This window comes from Monodelphis domestica, chromosome 2 (assembly GCF_027887165.1).
Source record: "Monodelphis domestica isolate mMonDom1 chromosome 2, mMonDom1.pri, whole genome shotgun sequence".
Classification (NCBI taxonomy): domain Eukaryota; kingdom Metazoa; phylum Chordata; class Mammalia; order Didelphimorphia; family Didelphidae; genus Monodelphis; species Monodelphis domestica.
The window spans coordinates 414,574,396-414,595,117 of NC_077228.1; the positions used below are offsets into that span (position 1 = coordinate 414,574,396).

A 20,722-nucleotide genomic window follows, 5' to 3' on the forward strand; every position below is an offset into this window, starting at 1 on the left:
TTAGGAGTTAACTGAGGAAATCAGGAAAGGTCCTTTGACAGTTGGTATTTGATCTGAAACCTGGAATCGAGGATAAGCAGGGTCCAAGTGGAGAAAAGGAGGAGAGAGCATTGCTGGGCTTTTCTGGAATGCGAGACAGCCTATGCAAAGGCAGAGACCAGAAATGGAATAGTCTATTTGGGGAACAGCAAATTTACAACATTAATAGTTTCACCATTTAGGGGGAAAGAGTCCCTTATTTCTTTTCTAAATTCCATTAAAAAATAGGTTGACTTCCTTCTATCAGGGCTGGATGAAGTTAGAGGGAGATTTTAAAAGTCTGTTCCAGTCCAAAGATTGATTTACTTTAGCACCCAAAGGAAAGGCCGCCTTTCCAGCAGCAAAAAGTCCCCTACACTTCATCCTCAAGTTCCCGATAAAGAATAGATCCGGAAGGGTAGCTATGGTGACATAACAACTTCCTGTCTCCAGCTTTTCGTGGCAGAGCATGTTGGGAAATGTAGTGGGCAAGGTCTTCGGAGCGGTTCCACAAGGCAGGAGAGAGGGAGGGATTCCAGCATGTGGACTACATTTCCCATAAGAACACTTCGCCGCGCCTCCGACTCTAGAAGAGGGGCAAGGCAGCAGCTCGTTATTTCCTCACCTCTTCTCCGTGTCCACCTTCGCCTTTCTCTAGCTCTAAATGACTACGTCCAATCCAAGTTCAACCTCCCTGCCCCCATTAGAGTGGCTTTAGAGCCATTGAGAGGAGGAAGGCAGGAAAATCCCAAAAAGATGCGCGAGAGAGGGCGGAGGCAGGGGCCCAGTTTAGCTGGCGGAAAGGGGCGGGGCTCCCGCCTCACTTGCAGGGGCGCCATCACCTCTCGTCACTTCCGTAAACAAAAGGGTTTGAGAAGGCGACCCAGCTGCGATGTGACTGCCGCCGCGGTGCGGGCTGAGCCGCATTATCGTAGCCTGCTCCTCCCGCCTCAGGTAGGGGCTGGGGATATTCCTAGCCCATCCCACCGCCGCCCTCCGGGAGCCTGGTCTCTGCGCTCTTGCGGACTTCCCATGCTTTCCTCTTTCCGGGCGCTGTCCAGGAGAACTGGGGCTGAGTGGTGTAGGGACTCCAAAGGATAGCTCCCCTTTTTCCCATCGTACGTTTTGGAGCTGGAGGGGACTTTGGTTCTTTCTCCCCATACCTCCCACCCTTTGGGGGTTGTGTTCTTTGCTCTTGGGTGGTTTGTAGTTGAAGGCGAAGGACGCCTATACACGGAAGGAATCGAACAGATTTTCTGTTCCAACTTCCTCATTTTATAGATGAGGAACGGGAGCCTGGAAAGGTGAAATTGGCTCAAAAACTTGGGGGTTACAGAGTAAATTAGGGACAAAAATGGGATGAGAAGCCAGGACTAGACTCCTGGTCTAGTGCTTCCTCCATTGCATAATCCTAAATACAAATTTTAAATACGTACTTATCCTGGACTCTGCAGGAAACTTATTAGTTACCTTGTGTTTTAGGCAAATTGTTAAATCATCTTCGCCTTTAATTTTTAATGTGTGTTGGCTGAAACAGAACCATTCAAAAGTGGACTTTTTGTAACTGGCGAAGAGGGAAGTTGCTGATCTGGAATTGCAGCATTTTTATTTTAAGCTGATTCATACTCGGGATTAAGACTTGGATATTTGATCCTTCTAAAGAAAAACTTGTTTTGCTATGAAGCAGCATGAATCCCAACTGATCTGTGGTGGCGTAAATTCACCCTGAGAAGAATTATATAAATGCCTGTGTTGGTGGACTTTAATCTAGACAATAATAAAAAATCTGGACTCAACATAATTGTTAAATAACTTTAAGGTGTGGCAACTCTTGATTTAATTCTTCCTGAATGAATATAGCCTGCTTACCATTGAATACAGCATACAAAATAATAAGCCCTCTTAGAGACATGCTCAAAGCAGAACAACAATTTATATTTTTCAAATTGTATGGTTTTAAAACATCCCCAAAATGGCTTTAGTAAGAATATTGACCTATAGAAGAAAAAATAACTTAATACAGTCAGGCATTAAAAACATTTTGGATCTGTTGAGATTAGTACTGCTAACTGAATGAGGCTAGGAGATTTAAAACGATATTCTTTACAGAGGCCATTTACTGCTATATAGCAGACATTTTCTTCCAATTGGGGGGAAATCCCTATATAGTGTTGTCTTTAGAAGCTATTTAAGAACAAGAAGAGGAAGGTAGAGACAAAATTCAAAGAATTTTCTTTCAACAGTTCTGCTTTTTTTCCCATGTAGTTAGAACCAACTTTACACATAGAATAGTCAGCCATGTATGTGGTATGATTTCAATTATTGAAAACTCCTTGGGTCCTTTACTGCCTATGCCACTTGCTCACTAATACCTGAAATTCCACAAAATATGCTTTATTTAGCTTAGGATTCCTTCTCCCTGTTAAAATTTACAAACACTTGGAACAGATGACATCACTTCAGTAGAATGTAAAATTCTTCCTGCCCCATAAGTACTTAATAAATTCTGATTGATTAATTGACTTTATAGTATAAATGAATTTTTTAGGCCTTCTCTTAGAAGATTTTGATGTGGAAGAGGCCAGGAGGGCAGTGGGTAACTAGTGATTCATTGGATCAAAGATTTAGAAGGGAAAATTTTATTAAAAGTGTAGGCGAAAAGGTATACCTTTGAGTGAAAGGAAGATATGGAAAGAAGTTAGAGTTTAAAAAGCTTCCCTATTTCACAGATTTTTCTAGAGCAGATTCTATAGACTTGAATTTTAGGAATAGTCATCCTAACCTCTACTATATACTTGAGCAATTTCTGCTAGGTTTTTGCTGGTTCTTTTTGTTGTTGTTGTTAATTGGATGGTTTTTAAGACTGGAGCTCCATATCTCACCTCGCCCTTATCCCACTACAGATGAGCATAGAAGAATTGATCTGCTCTTATTGTATGTGGGCCACTTTATACCTCCTTAAGTAGCTTGGTTCTGCTTTCCTTATTTCACTGTCCACTCCCTTGCCCTCACTCCTTCCCCCATATTTGTGGCTAACAATGCATTCAGTTTTACTTGGCCCATTGCAGCTTAGAATTCCCAAACTCAAGCAATCAACCTTAGCTTCCCTGGCAGTAGAGATTTACAAACTTGCATCACCATACCCAAGCCTTATTAGTTATTTTTGCAGAATATGAGATACTCTGCTGTAGAACCCCTTTTGCCACTTGAATATTGAGATATTTTATACATATATGATAGCTAGATTATAACATTCTTATAGGCAGGAACTTCATTATTTATGTTTGTAGGCTTCCCATTCTTAGCACCATGCTTTTTATACATAGCAGGCACTTAATAAATGCTGTTGTTGTTTTAAACCTTCCCTTTTAGAATGAATACTGGGAATTGGTTCCAAGACAGAATAATAGTAAGGGCTCAGCAAGGGGGGGGGGGGTAGAGACTTACCCAGAATTACATAGTTAAGAAGTGTCTGAGATCAGTCTTAAACTTAGGACCTTCCACTTCTAGTCCTGGCTCAGAATCTGCTGATCTACCTAACTACCCCCTCACTTAATAAAAATGTTTGCTGAATGGCTAATATGTTTTACACAACTTCACATCTATAATTGATATTATGCCTTCTCAAGCAGAGGGGAAGACAGGAGGGAGAGAGGGAAATTTTGGAACTCAAATTTTGTTAAAAAATTTTTCATGTAATTGGTAAATATTTAATAATTTTTTAAAAATAAGTGTTTGCTGAAGGAATGTTACATGAATGAATAATAGTTGTGTTTCCTCACTCAGGTCTTAAAAAATTGGTCTTGGTGCAGCAAGGAATATAAAACTATGGAAGAACGAAAAATAAAAAGGAGGAGCCCTAAATCCTTTAGTTCTCATTCTACTCAACTTGTTAATTCTAAGAAAAATTCCATGCCAGTTAGTAAAAGCACAGGTTTTTCAAATCCAACATCACAGTCAACTTCACAAAGACCAAAGTTAAAAAGGTGAGCTTTTAAACTGTTAGAGAGATATGTGATTTAAAGTAATACTAAATATTTCTTATTTTTCCCAAAACGTTTTTCTCTTGCCTGTATTCTTATTTATTTTATAAATAAATGTATCTTCTGGGATAGTTTGTATGACAGAGATGAATGATTCAGTCAGGTGAATGTATAGTGAAAGTGAATAAAAGCTCTACTGTAAATATGACAGTATGGAGATTTTACAGGCACAATAAAAAAAATTCTTGGTTGAAAAAAGATCAAAGGTCACACCATCTGAAAGTTTGGGGGAAAAAGACTTGACTAGAAGCTGATGAGTGAACCATAACCTAGAAGAAGGCAAACAGGAAAGGAATGTATTTACTTTGGTAGTATTTGAAGTATATTTTAAATCAAGATAAAAGTATTTTCTTCTTACTATATTAAATACTTTGGTGGCAAGAAAACGTTAGTTATCTCTCTGTTTTTCTGAATTCTAAAATATGCATTCAAATATAAAATGTGTTATTTAAATTTTTCTTAAAAAGATATTTATTGAGCAAAAACTATCTAGTTCTGCCTAAATTATATGTGTATCTGAGTGTAAAGAAGACATTGCTGCTTTATTTGTGGATAGTCTTACACTCATTGTGGGGAAATAAAACTTTTTTGATGAAGACTTGAGAATGCTTTCAAAGGGTAAATCAGGTACATATGGAGGTACCTGATGGTACAGTTGATAGAATGCTGGATCAGAAATCAAGAAAACCTGAGCTCAAATTCAGCCTCAGGCACTTATTAGTTTATGTGTATATAGACACCCTCTGCCTCAATTTTGTTAAATGTAAAATGAGAATTATATTAGACCTATCTCTCAGGGTCACTGTGAGAGTAAAATTAGATAATATTCTAAAGAGTTGAAAACCTTAAAGCAATACATAAATATTATCTATTAGTGTTGAGAAGGCAGGGTTGTATAGTGGATAGGGTGTTGTACTTGGAGTCTGGAAGATTTAACATATCCATTTATTAGCTGTATGACCCTGAACAAGTCTCTTGACTCTTGAGTTTTAATTTACTCATCTGTAAATTGGATATAATGATTACTGTTATCTCATACAGTTGTCAGAAGGATCAAATGAGACAGATTTTGTGAAATGTTTTGCAAACTTTACAACATTATTTAAATATTAATCATCATTATATCATAGTTTGAATGCATAAGTTTTTTACTTTTATCAGGAAGTGTTGGGATAAATTTAATCCTGCAGGACTAGAATTTTATGCTAGTTCTTGAAACAGAAGTGAAGAAGTGAAGGCTGTAGATTATTGAGAAAAGAGTAAGGAGACCCTTCAAGATTGGGAAAAGTAGCATGTTGTATTCATGTATTGTAAGAAGGTTCTTTTGTCTTGACATAAGAACCTAGGTTGGAGAATAATTTGAGAGAATGATTAAGGCATAGAGGGGAGGGATTCATCTCTCTACCCCAAATTTGAAACTAATAAAAAGCAATTAATATATGTACATATAGACATATATTTATATATTACAGAATTTCAGATTTATAAGGGACTTCATTAGCCAAATAAGTGCAATTCATATTTTAAAAAAAAAGTACTCCAGCCTACTTAACCATCCAGCCTTTGCTCGAAAACCAAGACTGAAAGAAATGTAGACCTATCAGGAGTGGCTGTTTGTGAAAGCAACCCATTAAACTTCTGGATTTCTATATCTAGCTTCAGTCTCTCCTCTGAGCGTCATCTACCTGTTAGATAATTTCCTATTGGACATTTCAAACTGTATATCTTAGAAATATTTCTGACTGAACATGTCCAAAACAAAACTCATTATCTCCTTTCCTCCCTTCCCTTCTTTCAAACTTAGCAGTTCCTATTGAAAGCACCACCATTTTTTCCATTCTTCCAAGTTTGTAACTTTGGTCTTATCCTTTACTGTTCACTCTCCCTTACCACACATATACACTCATTTGCTAAACTTTTACCTTTTTCAATATCCACATCTCTAGCACCTAGCCACTTCCCTTTGCTACCCATTTAGTTCATATCTTCCTCATTACCTACCTAGATTATTGGTCTTCCTGTCTCAAGTCCTGCCACTTCATTATATATCATATATATATATATATATATATATATATATATATATATATGTATACACACACACACACACACACATATATCCCAATTTATTTCTAAATAAAGTATAGCTCTTATCAAGTTAAAAAAGAAGAGACCACATTACTGCCAGAGTGATTTTCCTTAATTGCAGATCTGGCCATGTCACTCTCCATCTCAATTAATTCCACTGACTTCTATTGCTTTTAGAATCAAATATAAACTCCTCTGTTTAGCCCTTAAAGGTCTTCTCAACTTTTCCCCAGTCTCTCTTTCTAGCTTCATTGTAGATAATCCACACCCCCCCCCCAACCCGCACACACTGTGAAACTTGCTTCTTGGGTCCTTCTGTTCTTCCCATTGGACATTCCATTTCTCATTTCCCACCTCCTGCCTTCTCATAAGCTGATCCCCATGCCTTAATTATACTCTCCTCTCACCTTCATCTCATAGAATCACTCTCTTTCTTCAAGGTGCAGGTCAAGTACAGCCTTTTACATAAAGCTTTCCCTGATTGTTCAACTTCTAATTCCTATCCCCTCAATTTTGCTACTTTATATTTATTCTGTTATATTTCAGTTTATACCTATTTCCTTTGGATATAAGCTCCTTGTAAAAAGAGATTTTTTAAAATTATGTATTTGTATTCCCAGTTCCTAGGACATTGCCTAGACTGTAATAAGAGCTTAATATATGCTTATCAATTAATTAAGATTTAAGGGGAAATGTTGATGCTGAATGGGAAAGGGAGAGGAGTTATAAGTATGAATATTAGGACTATTAGTCAGTGAAATATGTGTGTATGTGCACGCACGTGCACACCCATTTATCATTCCCAGCAGTTAAGAGAATCTAGTGTATCTTCTCATTGAGGCTACTTAAGAAAAAGAGCTTATCTTAAGAAAAAGAAAATTCAAGGTAATAGTAATACCTAGAATATAATGGTCAGCTAGGTTCTAATTAACTTAAATAAGGAATCCTGTGAAGTGGTCACTTTTTCAAAATATACATATTTCCATTGGACTAGAACCACTCACCATATTTTATACAATTATAACAACAGATAGTAAGAGTTTGAATATGAGACACTACTTCATGGGATTCATGATTCTCATTAATTGTGACCCTATATTGTGACCTGTGCACCTATAGGTAGATGAGTAGATAGAGCACTTACTAAGCCTTTACTGTATACTAGGCACTGTGATAAGCACTGGAGATTACAGAAACCAGTAAGTAAGAAAACTAGGATAGCAAGTAATTAGTTAATTATGGCGATTGAGTCAAACATGCTAACTCATAACTCAGTTCTGGAGTTAGCTCAGTTCCCTTTCTATTCAATTATGGGTCCAATCCAAATTCTTGTGAGAAAACTTTATTCAGTTGTGGGAATTAGAAGAAAACCTTATTGCATTGCTTGAAACTATTTCCATAAGACTGGGAAGCTGGACTTCGTCTCCCTGCTACTTAGAGATTCTTTAACTAAGGACCTTGGTCATGCTGACCAGAAACTTAGGTTCTAATAAAAAGAATTTCTCACAATTGCATATCTCAGGCAATTCTTATGTCTTATCTAAAAATTGGCTCCATACTGATCAGTTGGTTATTGTTTCTATGTTCCTTTGTATACAGATATTTTGGAGAAGTGAAATACCTTTTTTTTTTTTAATTCAAGGAATTGTACCCTGTTCACTCTCATCTTTCTAGCTTGGAAAGTCCCTAACCATTCATCCAGTTAGAAATAAGATCACTTAATGTTGTATTGTTTTCTTTTTAATTAATTGGTCCTATTTAATTAATTGTTTTTTAATATATAAAAGTCTGTTTTCCTCCAGATTCAGGGTCCAACCCTAACCTGAGTAAGGGGCCAGCAGGTCTGGATTTGCACCTTTGTTTGTTCAGTCATTTTCATCTTTCATCTGCTACACATTCTAATGAAAGATGAAAATACATAAAACGGAGCTGGAAAGGGGGGTGGGATGAAGAAGGGCACTCTCAGTATGTGATGGCAAGGAGAAAGGAGGTAAAGCATGTCAGGATCCCTTCCTAAAATGGTGATTCTAAGTAAGCAATAATCAATCAAGAGAAGAAGGATCTCTAAGAGGGCAATGTGCCAAACCAGGGAATAAAGGAAATGGCCAGAGAAGGAAAGTCTGGGTCTGACCATAAATAAAATTATTTTTTATTTAGGTTTAATGATTTAAGATAGAGAAAGGTTTAGTATTTAAACTTTTATTAAACACCTACTATTTTAAATGCACTATGCTGTGCATCATAGATAAAAGGATAAAAATAAATCTGCCTGTATACTCAAGTAGCTTCTGTAGTTTATTGTAAGACACAATATTACATTATAATACAGAGTAAATTTGAAGAAGAGAGCTTTAACAGTTGATGAAATTGGTAAGCTGATCCTTGAGAGAAGATAGAGAACTGAGGAAGGAAGTTCATTCTGGGCTTAGGGGCTGGCTCATGAGAATGCATAGATACAGGAAATGGAATAGTGAGTTTGGGAAATAGCTGGTAATGTCATGTGAGATAAGGCTGAAGGGTAGATTGGATCCAGATTATGAAGGTCTATAAATTCCCCACTGGGGAATATGTATTTTATTCTAGACGAAGTAGGGAGCTACTGCAAGTTTTTGAGCAAGGGAGTGGCATGATAAGATAATGTATTTAAGGAAGATTCTTTTGGTAGTAGTGTGGATCAATTAGAGAGGACATAGGTGAAAACACAGGAGGTTATAACAGTTCAGATGAGAGGCTATGAGTGGAAAGAAGGGGATAGACTTGACATATGCATTGGGGTAAAATTGAAAAAAATTGGCATCTAAGTAAATTTCAAGGATGAGAGAGAGGACAGATACAAGAATGTCTTGGAAGTAATAAGCCTAGGTGACTAAGACAGAAATGCACCTCACTGGAAATAAGTTGGGCAGACAGGTCATTTTAGGGAGAAGAAAAGTACTATATTTTATATTCCATGATGAGCTTGAAATGCTGATGGGACATCCACGTGGCTTTGTCCAATAGGACTAGAGTTTGAAATAGATTAGTGTTGCATTTTTGGGTTTGGAAGTTGTAATGGAACCTATGAAAAAGAGAGTGAAAGGAGAAGAGGGCCCAGAATGGAGCCTAGAGGTACACCTACACACTTAAGGGTCAGAAAATAGATGAGGATTCAGCAGCATAACCAGAGAAAGAATACTGATAGAGATAGGAGGAGAACTGAAAGAGATTATCTCCTGGAAGCTAGTAGTAATTAAATCATGATTCCTATGGGTTAGATGCTTAGACCAAATCTCTCTTAGTTAGTTCCGCTGAGGATGTGTATTTCAGTGTTTGATATAACCGGTACTACATCATTTGCAAATAGAAGACTTGGAAAAACCTCAAATCAATAGGAAATCCTTCTTTATTCAGACTTTTTATATGAGGCACCTTCCTTAGATCTTTATTATTTTGAATTCATATGTAAATAATTAAAAATAATAATAGCTAACATTTTTATAGCACCTGCCATGTATTGTATTAAGCACTTTATAATTAATATCTCATTTGATCATCACAACAACCCTGGGAGGTAGGTACTATTGTTATCCCTGTTTTACACTTGAGAAAACTGAAGTTAAGTCACTTGCCCAGGGTCATACAGTTAATAAATATCCAAGCAAGGAGGCAGTGGATTGAGAGTCAGGCCTAGAGACTGGAGGTCCTTGGTTCAAATCTGGTCTCAGACACTTCCCAGCTGTGTGACCCTGGGCAAGTCACTTGACCCCCTTTGCCTAGCCCTTACCACTCTTCTGCCTTGGAGCCAATACACAGTATTGACTCCAAGATGGAAGGTAAGGGTTTAAAAAAAAATAAATAAATAAATAAATATCCAAACAAGATTTGATCTCAGGCTTTCCTGACTTCAAGCCCAGTGCTCTAGCCATTATTCCATCTAGTTGCCTAAGTAATAAAATAACTAAATCTAATTTTTTCTGTACTTTCGGGATCTAATGACATTTTATATAATCTTTTAAGGCTATCACTATTTATGCTCACTTTTAGTTTTAGCTATGGGTTTTTTGGGTTAACATTTCTCTTCTGATTTTAAGGACACCCCAATTAAGTTTGCTAATGGTTGCATACTACATTGTAGGTTGTTTTAGCATATCTTTAAGTGATTCAGAAGATAGAAGTTTCACACTAAGAATATTTAATCTCTTCAGAGGCATGAAAGAAAAGGCCAGACCTCAGGGAGGAGAAGGAAAAGGTGCCCAGTCAGCTCCAATTCAGCATTCCTTTCTCACTGATGTCTCAGATGTTCAAGAGATGGAGAGGGGCCTTCTGAGCCTTTTGAATGATTTCCATTCTGGAAAACTTCAAGCATTTGGTAACTAACCATGGAATTTTCTGTAAGATTTTAGAGACATATTTGTTTCCTCATTTTCAGGATCCTTTACCATTTTGTAAGTACCTACCAACTTAATAAAATATATTTATATTCTTCCTCACATAGGAATTCTAATAATCCCTAGTTTGTATTCACCTCAAAAAAATAAATTAAAATTTACCTTATAAAATTTTAATAAAGTAGTTTATGTAAAAAAAAAGAAGATATACTTGAACATTTAAATTGAATTACTGTTAACAAATAAATATGTTGAGAATATGAGGATATGTTTGGAAAACTCAGCCTGTATTAGTGTTTCAGGTTAGGAAGGTCTTCAAGGTTATTTTCCTCCTTCCTTCTAAACAAAGAGTTATTTCCTGTCTGTGTGTCCAGTTCCTTAAACATATGAGATCCCAGGTTCTTTGTTCTCTAGCTATTTTTAAGAAAATTAGACATTTTATCATATTATACATTTTATGAAAATTCAATTTTGACAATTTGTAAATTATTCCTATTATTTTTTAATGTTCAAGTCTCTATTTTATTCTCTCTTGGTGGAACTATGTAATTTTTCCATATTGTTCATTGAATGAAAATGCCTCAGTAGAGTTGAATAACCTTAAAAAGTCCACTTGAATTTGTGATAGAGCAGCAACATTTTTCAAATGCAAAAATATCCACAAAATCAAGATTTTAAAAATCTTGATTAAAAAAAATTACATATAAGCAACTATGATACACTTTATCCAGAAAAAAATTATTTGTTGAAAACAGCTGGTTAAATTCAGAATGTATTTGATTTGAATATTCCTTCTTGACTAGCTTGGTTATTTTATTGGTATTAGGACCCTGACAAAAGGAAAGGCTAATGTGCTTTTTTTCCCCAGATTCATTTGCTTCTGAATTTTTAATTTAATTTGAACTGATACTTAGTATACCTTAGTACTATCCATGGGAAAAGTTTTTAAAGTTGATTTGTAATACAATGGACTTGCAGAGATGCATATTTAACCACATTTGTTGTTTTAAATTACCACATTAATGGCCTATACAGAAATGGCACTACTGATTTTCAAATAAATCTTACTGGATAATTAAACACAAAAGTACTAGTACTTAGAAACATCTTTAGCTGGTAGTGCAAATTATTTTGCTGTCTACCTAAAATCTAATAACATTTATTTAAAGTTTGTAATTAACATTTTTCACTAATTTAAATTGACCTCCCCCATTTCAAGTTATTAAGGTTTTAGTGCAATTGTTATTTAGTTGCTGCCAGCATTTTAAGTGCCACACTATAGTGTTTTATTTTGTTCCTTTTCTCTTATAATCAAGCATAATTATAGATTATTTCTCTTTCATAAACTAATTATATAATTGAATGATGAAATAATTTAGAGTTGAGTTCTTTTGGACCTTAATTTCATGCAAACCATTGCACTTATCTAATTCAAAAGGCAATGGCTGCCCCAAGGTAAGAGTATTCTTTTAAAAACATTATTGTTCTGTGTGACCCTGGGCAAGTCACTTGACCCCCTTTGCCTAGCCCTTACCACTCTTCTGCCTTGGAGCCAATACACAGTATTGACTCCAAGATGGAAGGTAGGGGTTTAAAAAAAAAAAAACATTATTGTTGGGGCAGTTAGGTAGCTTAATGGATAGAGAATCAGACCTAGAGAGGGGAGGTCTTGGGTTCAAATGTGGCTTCAGACATTTCTTAGCTGATTGATCCTGGGCAGGTCACTCCATTGCCTCTCCTTTACTGCTCTTCTGCCTAGAACCAAAGAATTGATTTTAAGATGGAAGGTAAAGATTTTTTAAAAACATAATTTTTGCTGTGAACTTAAATTTTATGCTTATTAATAAATACTTTGATTTTATTATCTAGTTTTTTGTTGCCTGCCTTCAAAATATGCTTGTTGTCCTTTATTATATAATTTCAGTCATCATTCTATTATTAGTAAGAAATTTAATTTCAATTGAAGGTTACTGTGTAGACAGTAATAAAATATTATGTGAAGATTATGGAAAAGGAAGATAGATTTATTTTAGAATTCTCATTCTGAAAAAAAGCTTCCCCCTTTATATGCTAACTTTAGATCCCATTCGTACTCATAACTTTTTGTAACCTAAATAAAACTATGAATCCTTTTTTCTCCTTTTCTCCTTCCTTCTTTCCTCCCTGCCTCCCACTAGGAAATGAATGTTCCATAGAACAGATGGAACATGTTCGAGGAATGCAGGAGAAGTTAGCTCGACTGAATTTGGAGCTCTATGGGGAGTTAGAGGAACTTCCTGAGGATAAGAGAAAAATAGCCAGTGACGCTAATCTGGATAGGCTTCTGTCAGATGTGAGTACAATTTGGAAAAACTGATTTTTTTAAAGAATGTATTAGAAGCTATATTTTGTATGACTATAGATATATATACTAGAAGCTGTGTATGTTTCTATATAGATTTCATTTTAAGACATAAATGTGGAGTTCCTTAGTGTTAAAAGATATTTCCTATATCTGATGCATTTTATATGGTCTTTTAAAAATTATTTTGGATTTAAGAATGTAATTATGGATATTATGCTTACAGTAGTTCAATAATGACATCTGGATTCTTAATATCCAGTTATATTAATTCTAACCTTAGAATCTATTATTTACCAATCATAAGTAACAAATTATCCCAGGTAAATAGTAAAGAGTATCAGTTTAATTTAATTTTCATTCAAAGAAGGCAACTATTAAATTTTGGTAATTGTTTCAAGTTTATAATATTCAATATTTTACCTAGTATAATATGTATTTCTCTAACTCTTGTAGTTAGCCACAACAAATAAATGCGTAATTTACTATAATAATTTTTCATTTATCAAAAGTGTTTCTTTTTTTCATGCTGACCAATTGATTAATTGTAGTTAATTTTAGAATGGCATTAAAGGTCCAGTTTTTAATGTAGTTCCTGTTTGTCTTTTTAAAGTTTTAACTCATAAAGGCAGCAAGGCATAGTGGATAGAGAATTGGCCTTGGAGTAAGAAAGACCTAAGTTCAGGTCTTGCCTCTGCCACATCCTGGCTGTGTGACTGAGCAAATCACTTAACCAGTCACTCACTATCCCTGGCAACTCCTTAAGAATCTATACCAGTTGGTCTTGATTGAGTTACTTCTTCTCCAGGAGTTTCTTACAGCAGTGAAATGATATATCCAGACTTTTAAAAATTAATAAATACAAAGGCTACTTTTTTTTTCAAATTCTCAGTCCCTTCAAATGAAACAAATATGTCTGTATGTAAATATGCATAACAGTATGTTTATATGTGTATATACATATATGTGTATATGTGCATAGATACACACACTAAGCTTTTTTCCATCTGAGAGAAGGTAGATTAAATGGCTTCTCTTTCCTATTTGTAAGTAGTTATCTTTGCTATTTTTAAAATGTCTAATACTGTGGAATTGTTATATTGTTAATAGGGTTTTGTCTGTCTTTTTTCTCATAAAAAGTTAAATATTTTTCTAATTTGTTACAGTTAGAAGAGCTGAATTCTTCCATGTATCCTTTGCTAAATATCTATAGGGAAAAGTTCTATTTAATGGAATTCCTGGAGAACTGGTTATGGGAAAGGTTTTAGCTAAGGATTCTGTTCAGAAGCTACTAAAGACACCAACTATTACCGATGGAGTTTATCCTTTGCATCTTAGGACCCCAGACACAATAGAATTTCTATGACTTTAACTCTGTAATTTTTTTGTGTTTTGTCATGAGGACACTTCTGCATAGATAGTGGACACCATTAGAGGGATATTCATTTTGAGGCAAAGTGAAATAGAATTTACATAGGGCATAATGGCATGTATAGAATATAAGAACATCTTTTAAAATACTTTTAAAGTGCCTAAAATTTGTTCATAGTCATTAAACTATAGGCTTTCTCTATGAGATTATGTACTATATAGTGACATCTATTTTGTAAGTCATGGGGCATTTCCCTTTAAGTTGAATATTCATCATGGAATTACTTCTCACTAGTGCATTTAAAATGTTAGGAGATTTGATTCACAAGATTTTGATTTGTGCTAACCTTTTTAGGATCTTTTCAGTCAGTAAGTGTTTATTGAATATGCCCTATCTGAAGAACTTTTTTTACTTTAAATATTTTTTAATTTTTTTACTCATTTTAAAAATATTCCTTAGCCCCATGAGGCATCCCTCTTTTTGTCAATTTAGAAAGACAAACCATTATACCATGAAACAATTAGTGAATAAAACTGTTATAAATCACATTATATACTGATAAAGTGCCAAATTGTATTATTTAGGTAGAGAATAGGACAATGCTTCATGAAAATAAATGCAAAATGAATTAAAGAGGAAAGAAGTCAATCCTGGCAGCACTGTCATGTGAAAAAATATTCAGACAATGGTAGGACTAATAAGTGTTCCCTCCAGACTTAGTACTTTTTTTTTTTTTTGCTTCTTTCCCTCAGAGAGAACTCCCCTTATGGCATCAACTATTTTCTTGATATTGATGACTCCCAAATTTTATCTTCAAATCTTCTCATTTGAATTCTAGTCATTTACTGGACATTCCATTTAGATGTCCTGTTGTCACTTTAAATTCAACATGTCTAATACCAAACTCATTTTTTCCCCTTCATTTTTTTCCCCTTTCCCCTGGTTCTTCTTCCTAGCTTTCCTTTATCAGTAATACTATCCATTCTTCCCAATCACTCAGACTCCAATCAATCACCAAGACCTTTCAGTTCTTCCTTCAAAATACCAGTATGTCTTCCTGTCATTCTCCTGCTCAGTCAGTTAAATGGTGCCTTACTTTTTTACTTCATTAGATCTCAACTCCTTTGTGGAAGGCAACGTGGTACAGTGAGAAGTACTCTGGATTCAGAGTCAGAACATCTAGTTTAAAATCTCAGCCCTATTACTCACAACTTATGTGTGACCTTGGGCAAATTCCAAATGCTCTCACTTTCCTTCTTTGAAAAATCCTCTCATGTTCCTTCCAAAGTTATATCTATCTTTCTAGGTTCCTGTTAAATTGTAGTCTAGTAGTCTTTGTGGACTTTCATTATCTGACCCCACTAATACTCAATAATATCTCCTACTGTCTGCTAAAAACTCTTTGTTAAGTTATGGAACTTTTTTTTCAGCAAGTCGGGTCTACTCATTCTCCCCAAACTTACCATCATCATTTTTACTTCTTTCCCTTTGCTGTACTTTCTGTTTATCATGTTCTGCTTTTCCCCCTCTGATCACCTAATTTTACTCATTCTTCAGAACCCTTTTTATTCCTTCCCTTTTAAAGTCAATGTAACATAGTCTAGGTTCTAATTATTATTCAGTTTCCCTGTTGTTTCATGTTACTTATGTCTCCCTGTGACATTTTCAAGTTCCTAGAGGCAAACGCCATGTCTTATACCTTTTAGGTGGTCCCTAGATTGTGTAGTATATTGCTGAACACATATTAGATGCAAAGCCCTGAAGGACTGACTATGGTACATATTAGTGTAGAAAAAGACTGTAAGTTCCACATAATATAGTAACCAAAAAATATGTCATCTTGGGATACTTTAAGAAAAGCATAACTTCCAGTAATAAGAAAGTGCTAGTACTTTGGTTCTATAGACCACATCTTGAATATTGAGTTGAATTCTGAGTGCCACGGGTTTTTAGGACATTGATAAATTAGAAATAATTCCACCAGGACCTGGAAAATATTTGAAGCTTATGTGCCAATGATATTTGTTGCTAATAATGAAGAAGTGGAGAAATTTTGTGGAGAACTCCTTAAGACCCTCCAAATGAAATCAGTATATACACTGGTATAAAAGTTGGGGGGGAAATGGTGAGTGCTGCAAGGAATACATAGGAAAGCATATAAATGAGAAAAGCCAAAGGCTTATAGATTCTGTAGCCTCAAAACCTCAAACAATTTCTTGGAGAAAAAAATTGGTAGGTATAAGGCATGGAAGTCACTAAACAATATCACAGAAAATGAAATGTAAAAGACCTGTTATTGATATGGGAGTCATTCCTCGGTCTTAAAGTGTCTGTGTATAGTTACACCATCAACTTGTCTGAGAAAGACCAGCTACAATAAAAATAATAAGAAAAATTTGTATGTGGAATACAGTGAAAACAACTCCTCATCATTTAGGCAAATAATTGACAAAGAAAGCATAGTGAATGGACAGCAGAAATAACATTTACACTGATTCTAATAATTTAATACAGAAGTTTAACTAATCTAAGTTTATTTCCACAAGATCAAAAGAAACCATAAAACCCCTTAATAAGCTTTGATTTACTTAACAAGTGAAGAGAGAGTAGCCAAAGGCACCATTGGAATTGAACATATTGATTCATTTAAATAGTCTTACAAAAAAAGTTGATGGGCAATTATGAGCAATGTGGGTCTTACAAAATTACAGTAGAGTAAACCACTTTAAATAAGTTTAGTAAGACATACAACCAAGCAAAGTCTTACCAAGGACATTAAAGGATGAAAATAGACTACAAGCTGAAGAAAAATGGAAAAGAGCTACAAAGATTACAGTAAAATGCTGTCTTCACCCTAAGGCGAGTGTAACCATCAGTTTATGCTTGTAGGGAGGAAGAAATGATACTAAAGAAAACAAAGAGGGGGGAAAGCAACCAGATATATGCAGAGGAGATCTGTCCTGGAGGCTACACAGTTGTTAGGATGTTAAAGGGTTGTCAATATGCAAGGTATCTAAAAGGATAAAAGGCATAGGAAAAATTTTAGACCTTATTAATATTCAAAAAAGTGAACCAAGCAAATATCAGTAACTACCAAACCAAACAACTATTATCTGAATTATTTGTTTAAAAAACCTTTGAAAGTTATCTCTGTATACTAATCAAGGAAATCTTTGATGAGGGTCTTATTAAGGGACAAGCAGGCTTTTACAACTGATTTTCAACATTGAGCCATATCTTTACCATTCCATAACTGAAAGATGTACATAATATGAGCCAATATAATTTTCTTTGCTTTCTTAAGGAGTGAGGTAGGGGCAGGAGGGAAGAAGATTTGGAATTCAACATTTTTATAAATGTTAAAAAATGTCTTCATTTAATTGGGAAATATTTATTGAAATAAAATACATCTAAAGAAAACAAAAGGAAGACATTAAAATCATATCTTAAAGTCTGTTTTCCAACAAAGTAAGCTATAACAACAGAAAAAAATCCTTTTCAATGACCATCTTTTCATAACTATAAAGGGAGTCATCAAAAAGGAAAATATATACTCCATAAAAGTGTTTATCAGTGTGATTAAAGAAGATCTAGTTCAAAATCCAAGTTAAAGAAGGTCTCTATGGATTGTGATGTCCTATAGATGTATCCGTCTGCAGATGATGCATTGTTTACATCAATCCTGGAACATTGTAGAGCCTCTTGAAAGTGATCCATCACAGCTCATGAGTTTGGCCTGACCTTTCATCTGCAAAGACCAAGTGGATGAAGAACATGAATTGCTCAAATTTTGATATGCTTTTGGATGAACCTGTAGAGTATCTATCAACATCTAGCATAGACAATAAGTTGGGTCCAAAGTTGAATAGGAAGAAGAGAGTAGATTGGATTGCTTTAGAGGCATTTTAGAATTCCTTTAGTTACCCCAATATTTTTGCTAACAAAAGCCTATCTTTCTCTGTATTGCTATATGGCAGCAAGACATGGAATGTAATGCTTTCTGGAGAATTAGAAATAAATATCCCACAGTGGGCTACTGAAGCAAGCATACAGTAGGTGCGATCAAGTGGCAGATTATCCCAGTGAGGAAATTCAAAGTCCAAAAGTAAAGAATGTCATTCAAGAAATGTACAAGCAAGTGAGAAGAGTTAACAGATGGTGGACATGCTTCATGATGTCAAGAGAAACAGAAGAAAAACTACAGTATGTTATGTGAATCTCTTATAACTTATGGGAGGATGTGGACAAGAATCAAATAGAATAAACGGTCATAGGTAACCTACATATGAATAATTGGAGGGAACTTCTAAATCAGTGAAACCTGACTTAGATCTTTGTATAGATAAGCTGAAGAGAATCCAGAAGGGGATAACCAGGATAGTAAAGGACTTTGAGTATGATATAAAGAATGGTTGAAAAAAGTGAGTATGTTTCACCTAGAGAATGGAAAATATGATAGGTGTCTTCAAATGTGTTGGAATGCCATGTGAACAATGAATTAGACTTTCTCTCTTTGGGCTTTATTTGAAACACTCAAAACAGAGCAGATGATGAGTGGAAGTGTCCAGAAGTGGAATGGGTTGCCTTAGAAGATAATAGTTTCCCTCTCTTTGGAGATCTTCAAAAAAGAGTAGCTAGATGACTTCTTGTCAGATATGTTGAGGCCCTTTCCAATTCTAATATACTGTGATAAAAGAGGAGGATAGTTAAGATGAAAAGAATAGGAGTGAATATTTGTAGAAAAACACTACAGAAAACAGCTGTAGTGATATTAAGAATGTTTGGTTTAGAAGGCAATGAGATGGCTCAGTGGATTGAGAATAAAGCTTATAAATGGGAGGTTCACAGTTCAGGCTGGAGTCTGGCCTCAGACACTTCCTAGCTGTGTGACTCTGGGCAAGTCATTTATCCTCCATTGCCTAGCCCTTATTGCTCTTCCTTTTAACCAATTAACAGCATTGATTCTAAGACAGAAGGCAAGAGTTTGTTTTATTTTTTTAAAAAGGATTATTTCCATTTTTAAAAAAATAAAGCTACCCCCAAAACATCTTTAATATGGCTCTAGAATTTAAAATATTACAATATTTCCTTTGTGCGATAGAAAGAGCACTTGTCTGAGTGTCAGGAGACCCAAGTTCAAGTGCTATTGTTGAAATTTTTAGTGACAAGTCACTTGACTTTTCTGTGCCCTATGAAAAGTACATTCAAAATGCTACTAGTACTCCTCATATCACCCACCTTACACAGTTGTAAGGAAAGCATTTTGCAAACCCTAAAGTTCCATATAAATGAAAAGAATGGTTAATAATCATTCTGATTATTTGTTGAAGGTTTTTTTTTTTAATTCTGGGATTACTTAAATTTAGAGCATTTTATATAACCAGGAGTAACTTGTTTTTGCTATATTCTAACCATAAAATATGCCATTAATTCAACACGATAGTTAAAAATGGGGCCTTCTATAAAATTGAGGCTATGTATACTCTATTGAAACATAGCATGCAATTTCAGGATAATTCAATATGGAAAACATAAAACAAGCTACTGAAGTTAAACACAAACACGGTTTTAATTCACAGGTTTTGAATATAGGGTGAAATGGTCCTTAAGAGCTTTTCCTACCACTAAAACTTCCCTGTCAATGAATGCTTTCATAGTATATACTCATCCCTCCCCTACAACCTCACAATGTATTTTTAATTTTCTATAGCCTCTGAATAAAACTTTGATGCTTAAAATCTTATTTTTAATAACAAAAAGCTTCTTAACTGGTTACTTCAGACAAAAACTTCACCTGGCAGATGCTCAAGATGTTCCAAATACCTCTACCAGCTAAAATAATATGCACTTCACTCATTGTCTTGTGATTCAGAGAAAAAACAGTCATCAGAATCCAGCTGAATCCTGAAGCTGATTCATCTTCTCTCTAACAAAGAATGAAAGCCCATATGCAACTGATTGTTCTCACACATTGCTTTTAGTAACTCTGACTGCTGTAATTCGCCATAGCTGGGGGCCAGGTTGTGTTGAAGTCTCAAATCAGGAAATGTGACTGCCACATTGTGCTGCTATGCTTTTTATTACTGCCTTATCGTCCAAAAGCTGAGGGTAAGACTTGAAAGTGCATTTATTTCATGCTAAGTGTTGTTCACAGGACCGAAGGATTTATCCTTCCCAAGCTCATCAACCTTGTTCCAATTTTTACTTATAAGTTGGCTTGTGACCGCTTAGCTTCAGTTTACAAGTAGACAATCAGCACACTACTCAGTGTGTTTTTCAGTGGCCAGTGACAACAAAATGTTAAATAAGTATTTGTGAATTTGCTATTTTTAATAAAGTAACAGTTTTAAATTATCTTCTGAATATTTTCTCTTCTTTGAATCTAGAAGATCTTGTCTGGTTAGGAATATATGGTGTGATCCACCAATCCAAGTTTTGGTAAATTTGGTATTTGGTAAAATGTGTGTAAAATTCTAAAATTAACTTTTGCACA

General features: G+C 35.0%; 1 protein-coding gene across 3 annotated transcripts; it reads left to right on the forward strand.

The window, feature by feature from the left end:
- Nucleotides 1–460: 460 nt before the first annotated feature.
- Nucleotides 461–20,583, forward strand: CCDC28A (coiled-coil domain containing 28A). Of its 3 annotated transcripts, none has more exons than XM_007484630.3 (6): nucleotides 465–972; nucleotides 3,805–4,004; nucleotides 10,334–10,497; nucleotides 12,694–12,848; nucleotides 14,024–14,046; nucleotides 20,011–20,583. In XM_007484630.3, exons 1-6 carry the CDS (start codon nucleotides 559–561, stop codon nucleotides 20,063–20,065), a joined length of 1,011 nt encoding a protein of 336 aa, XP_007484692.2. In that variant the 5' UTR covers nucleotides 465–558; the 3' UTR covers nucleotides 20,066–20,583. The 3 variants fall into 3 exon arrangements, with proteins under 3 accessions (XP_056674855.1, XP_007484692.2, XP_056674856.1); XM_056818878.1 differs by lacking the exon at nucleotides 465–972 and adding an exon at nucleotides 1,005–1,136; XM_056818877.1 differs by having other exon boundaries at nucleotides 461–972; nucleotides 14,024–20,583.
- Nucleotides 20,584–20,722: the final 139 nt, after the last annotated feature.

Bases quoted from the DNA above. Each gene is read 5' to 3' on its own strand.
- CCDC28A (XM_056818877.1), top strand. From the start codon at position 559: ATGTGGACTACATTTCCCATAAGAACACTTCGCCGCGCCTCCGACTCT. The intron at 973-3,804 runs GTAGGGGCTGGG...TTCCTCACTCAG, and splicing joins GCCTGCTCCTCCCGCCTCAG to GTCTTAAAAAATTGGTCTTG. The intron at 12,849-14,023 runs GTGAGTACAATT...AATTTGTTACAG, and splicing joins TGGATAGGCTTCTGTCAGAT to TTAGAAGAGCTGAATTCTTC.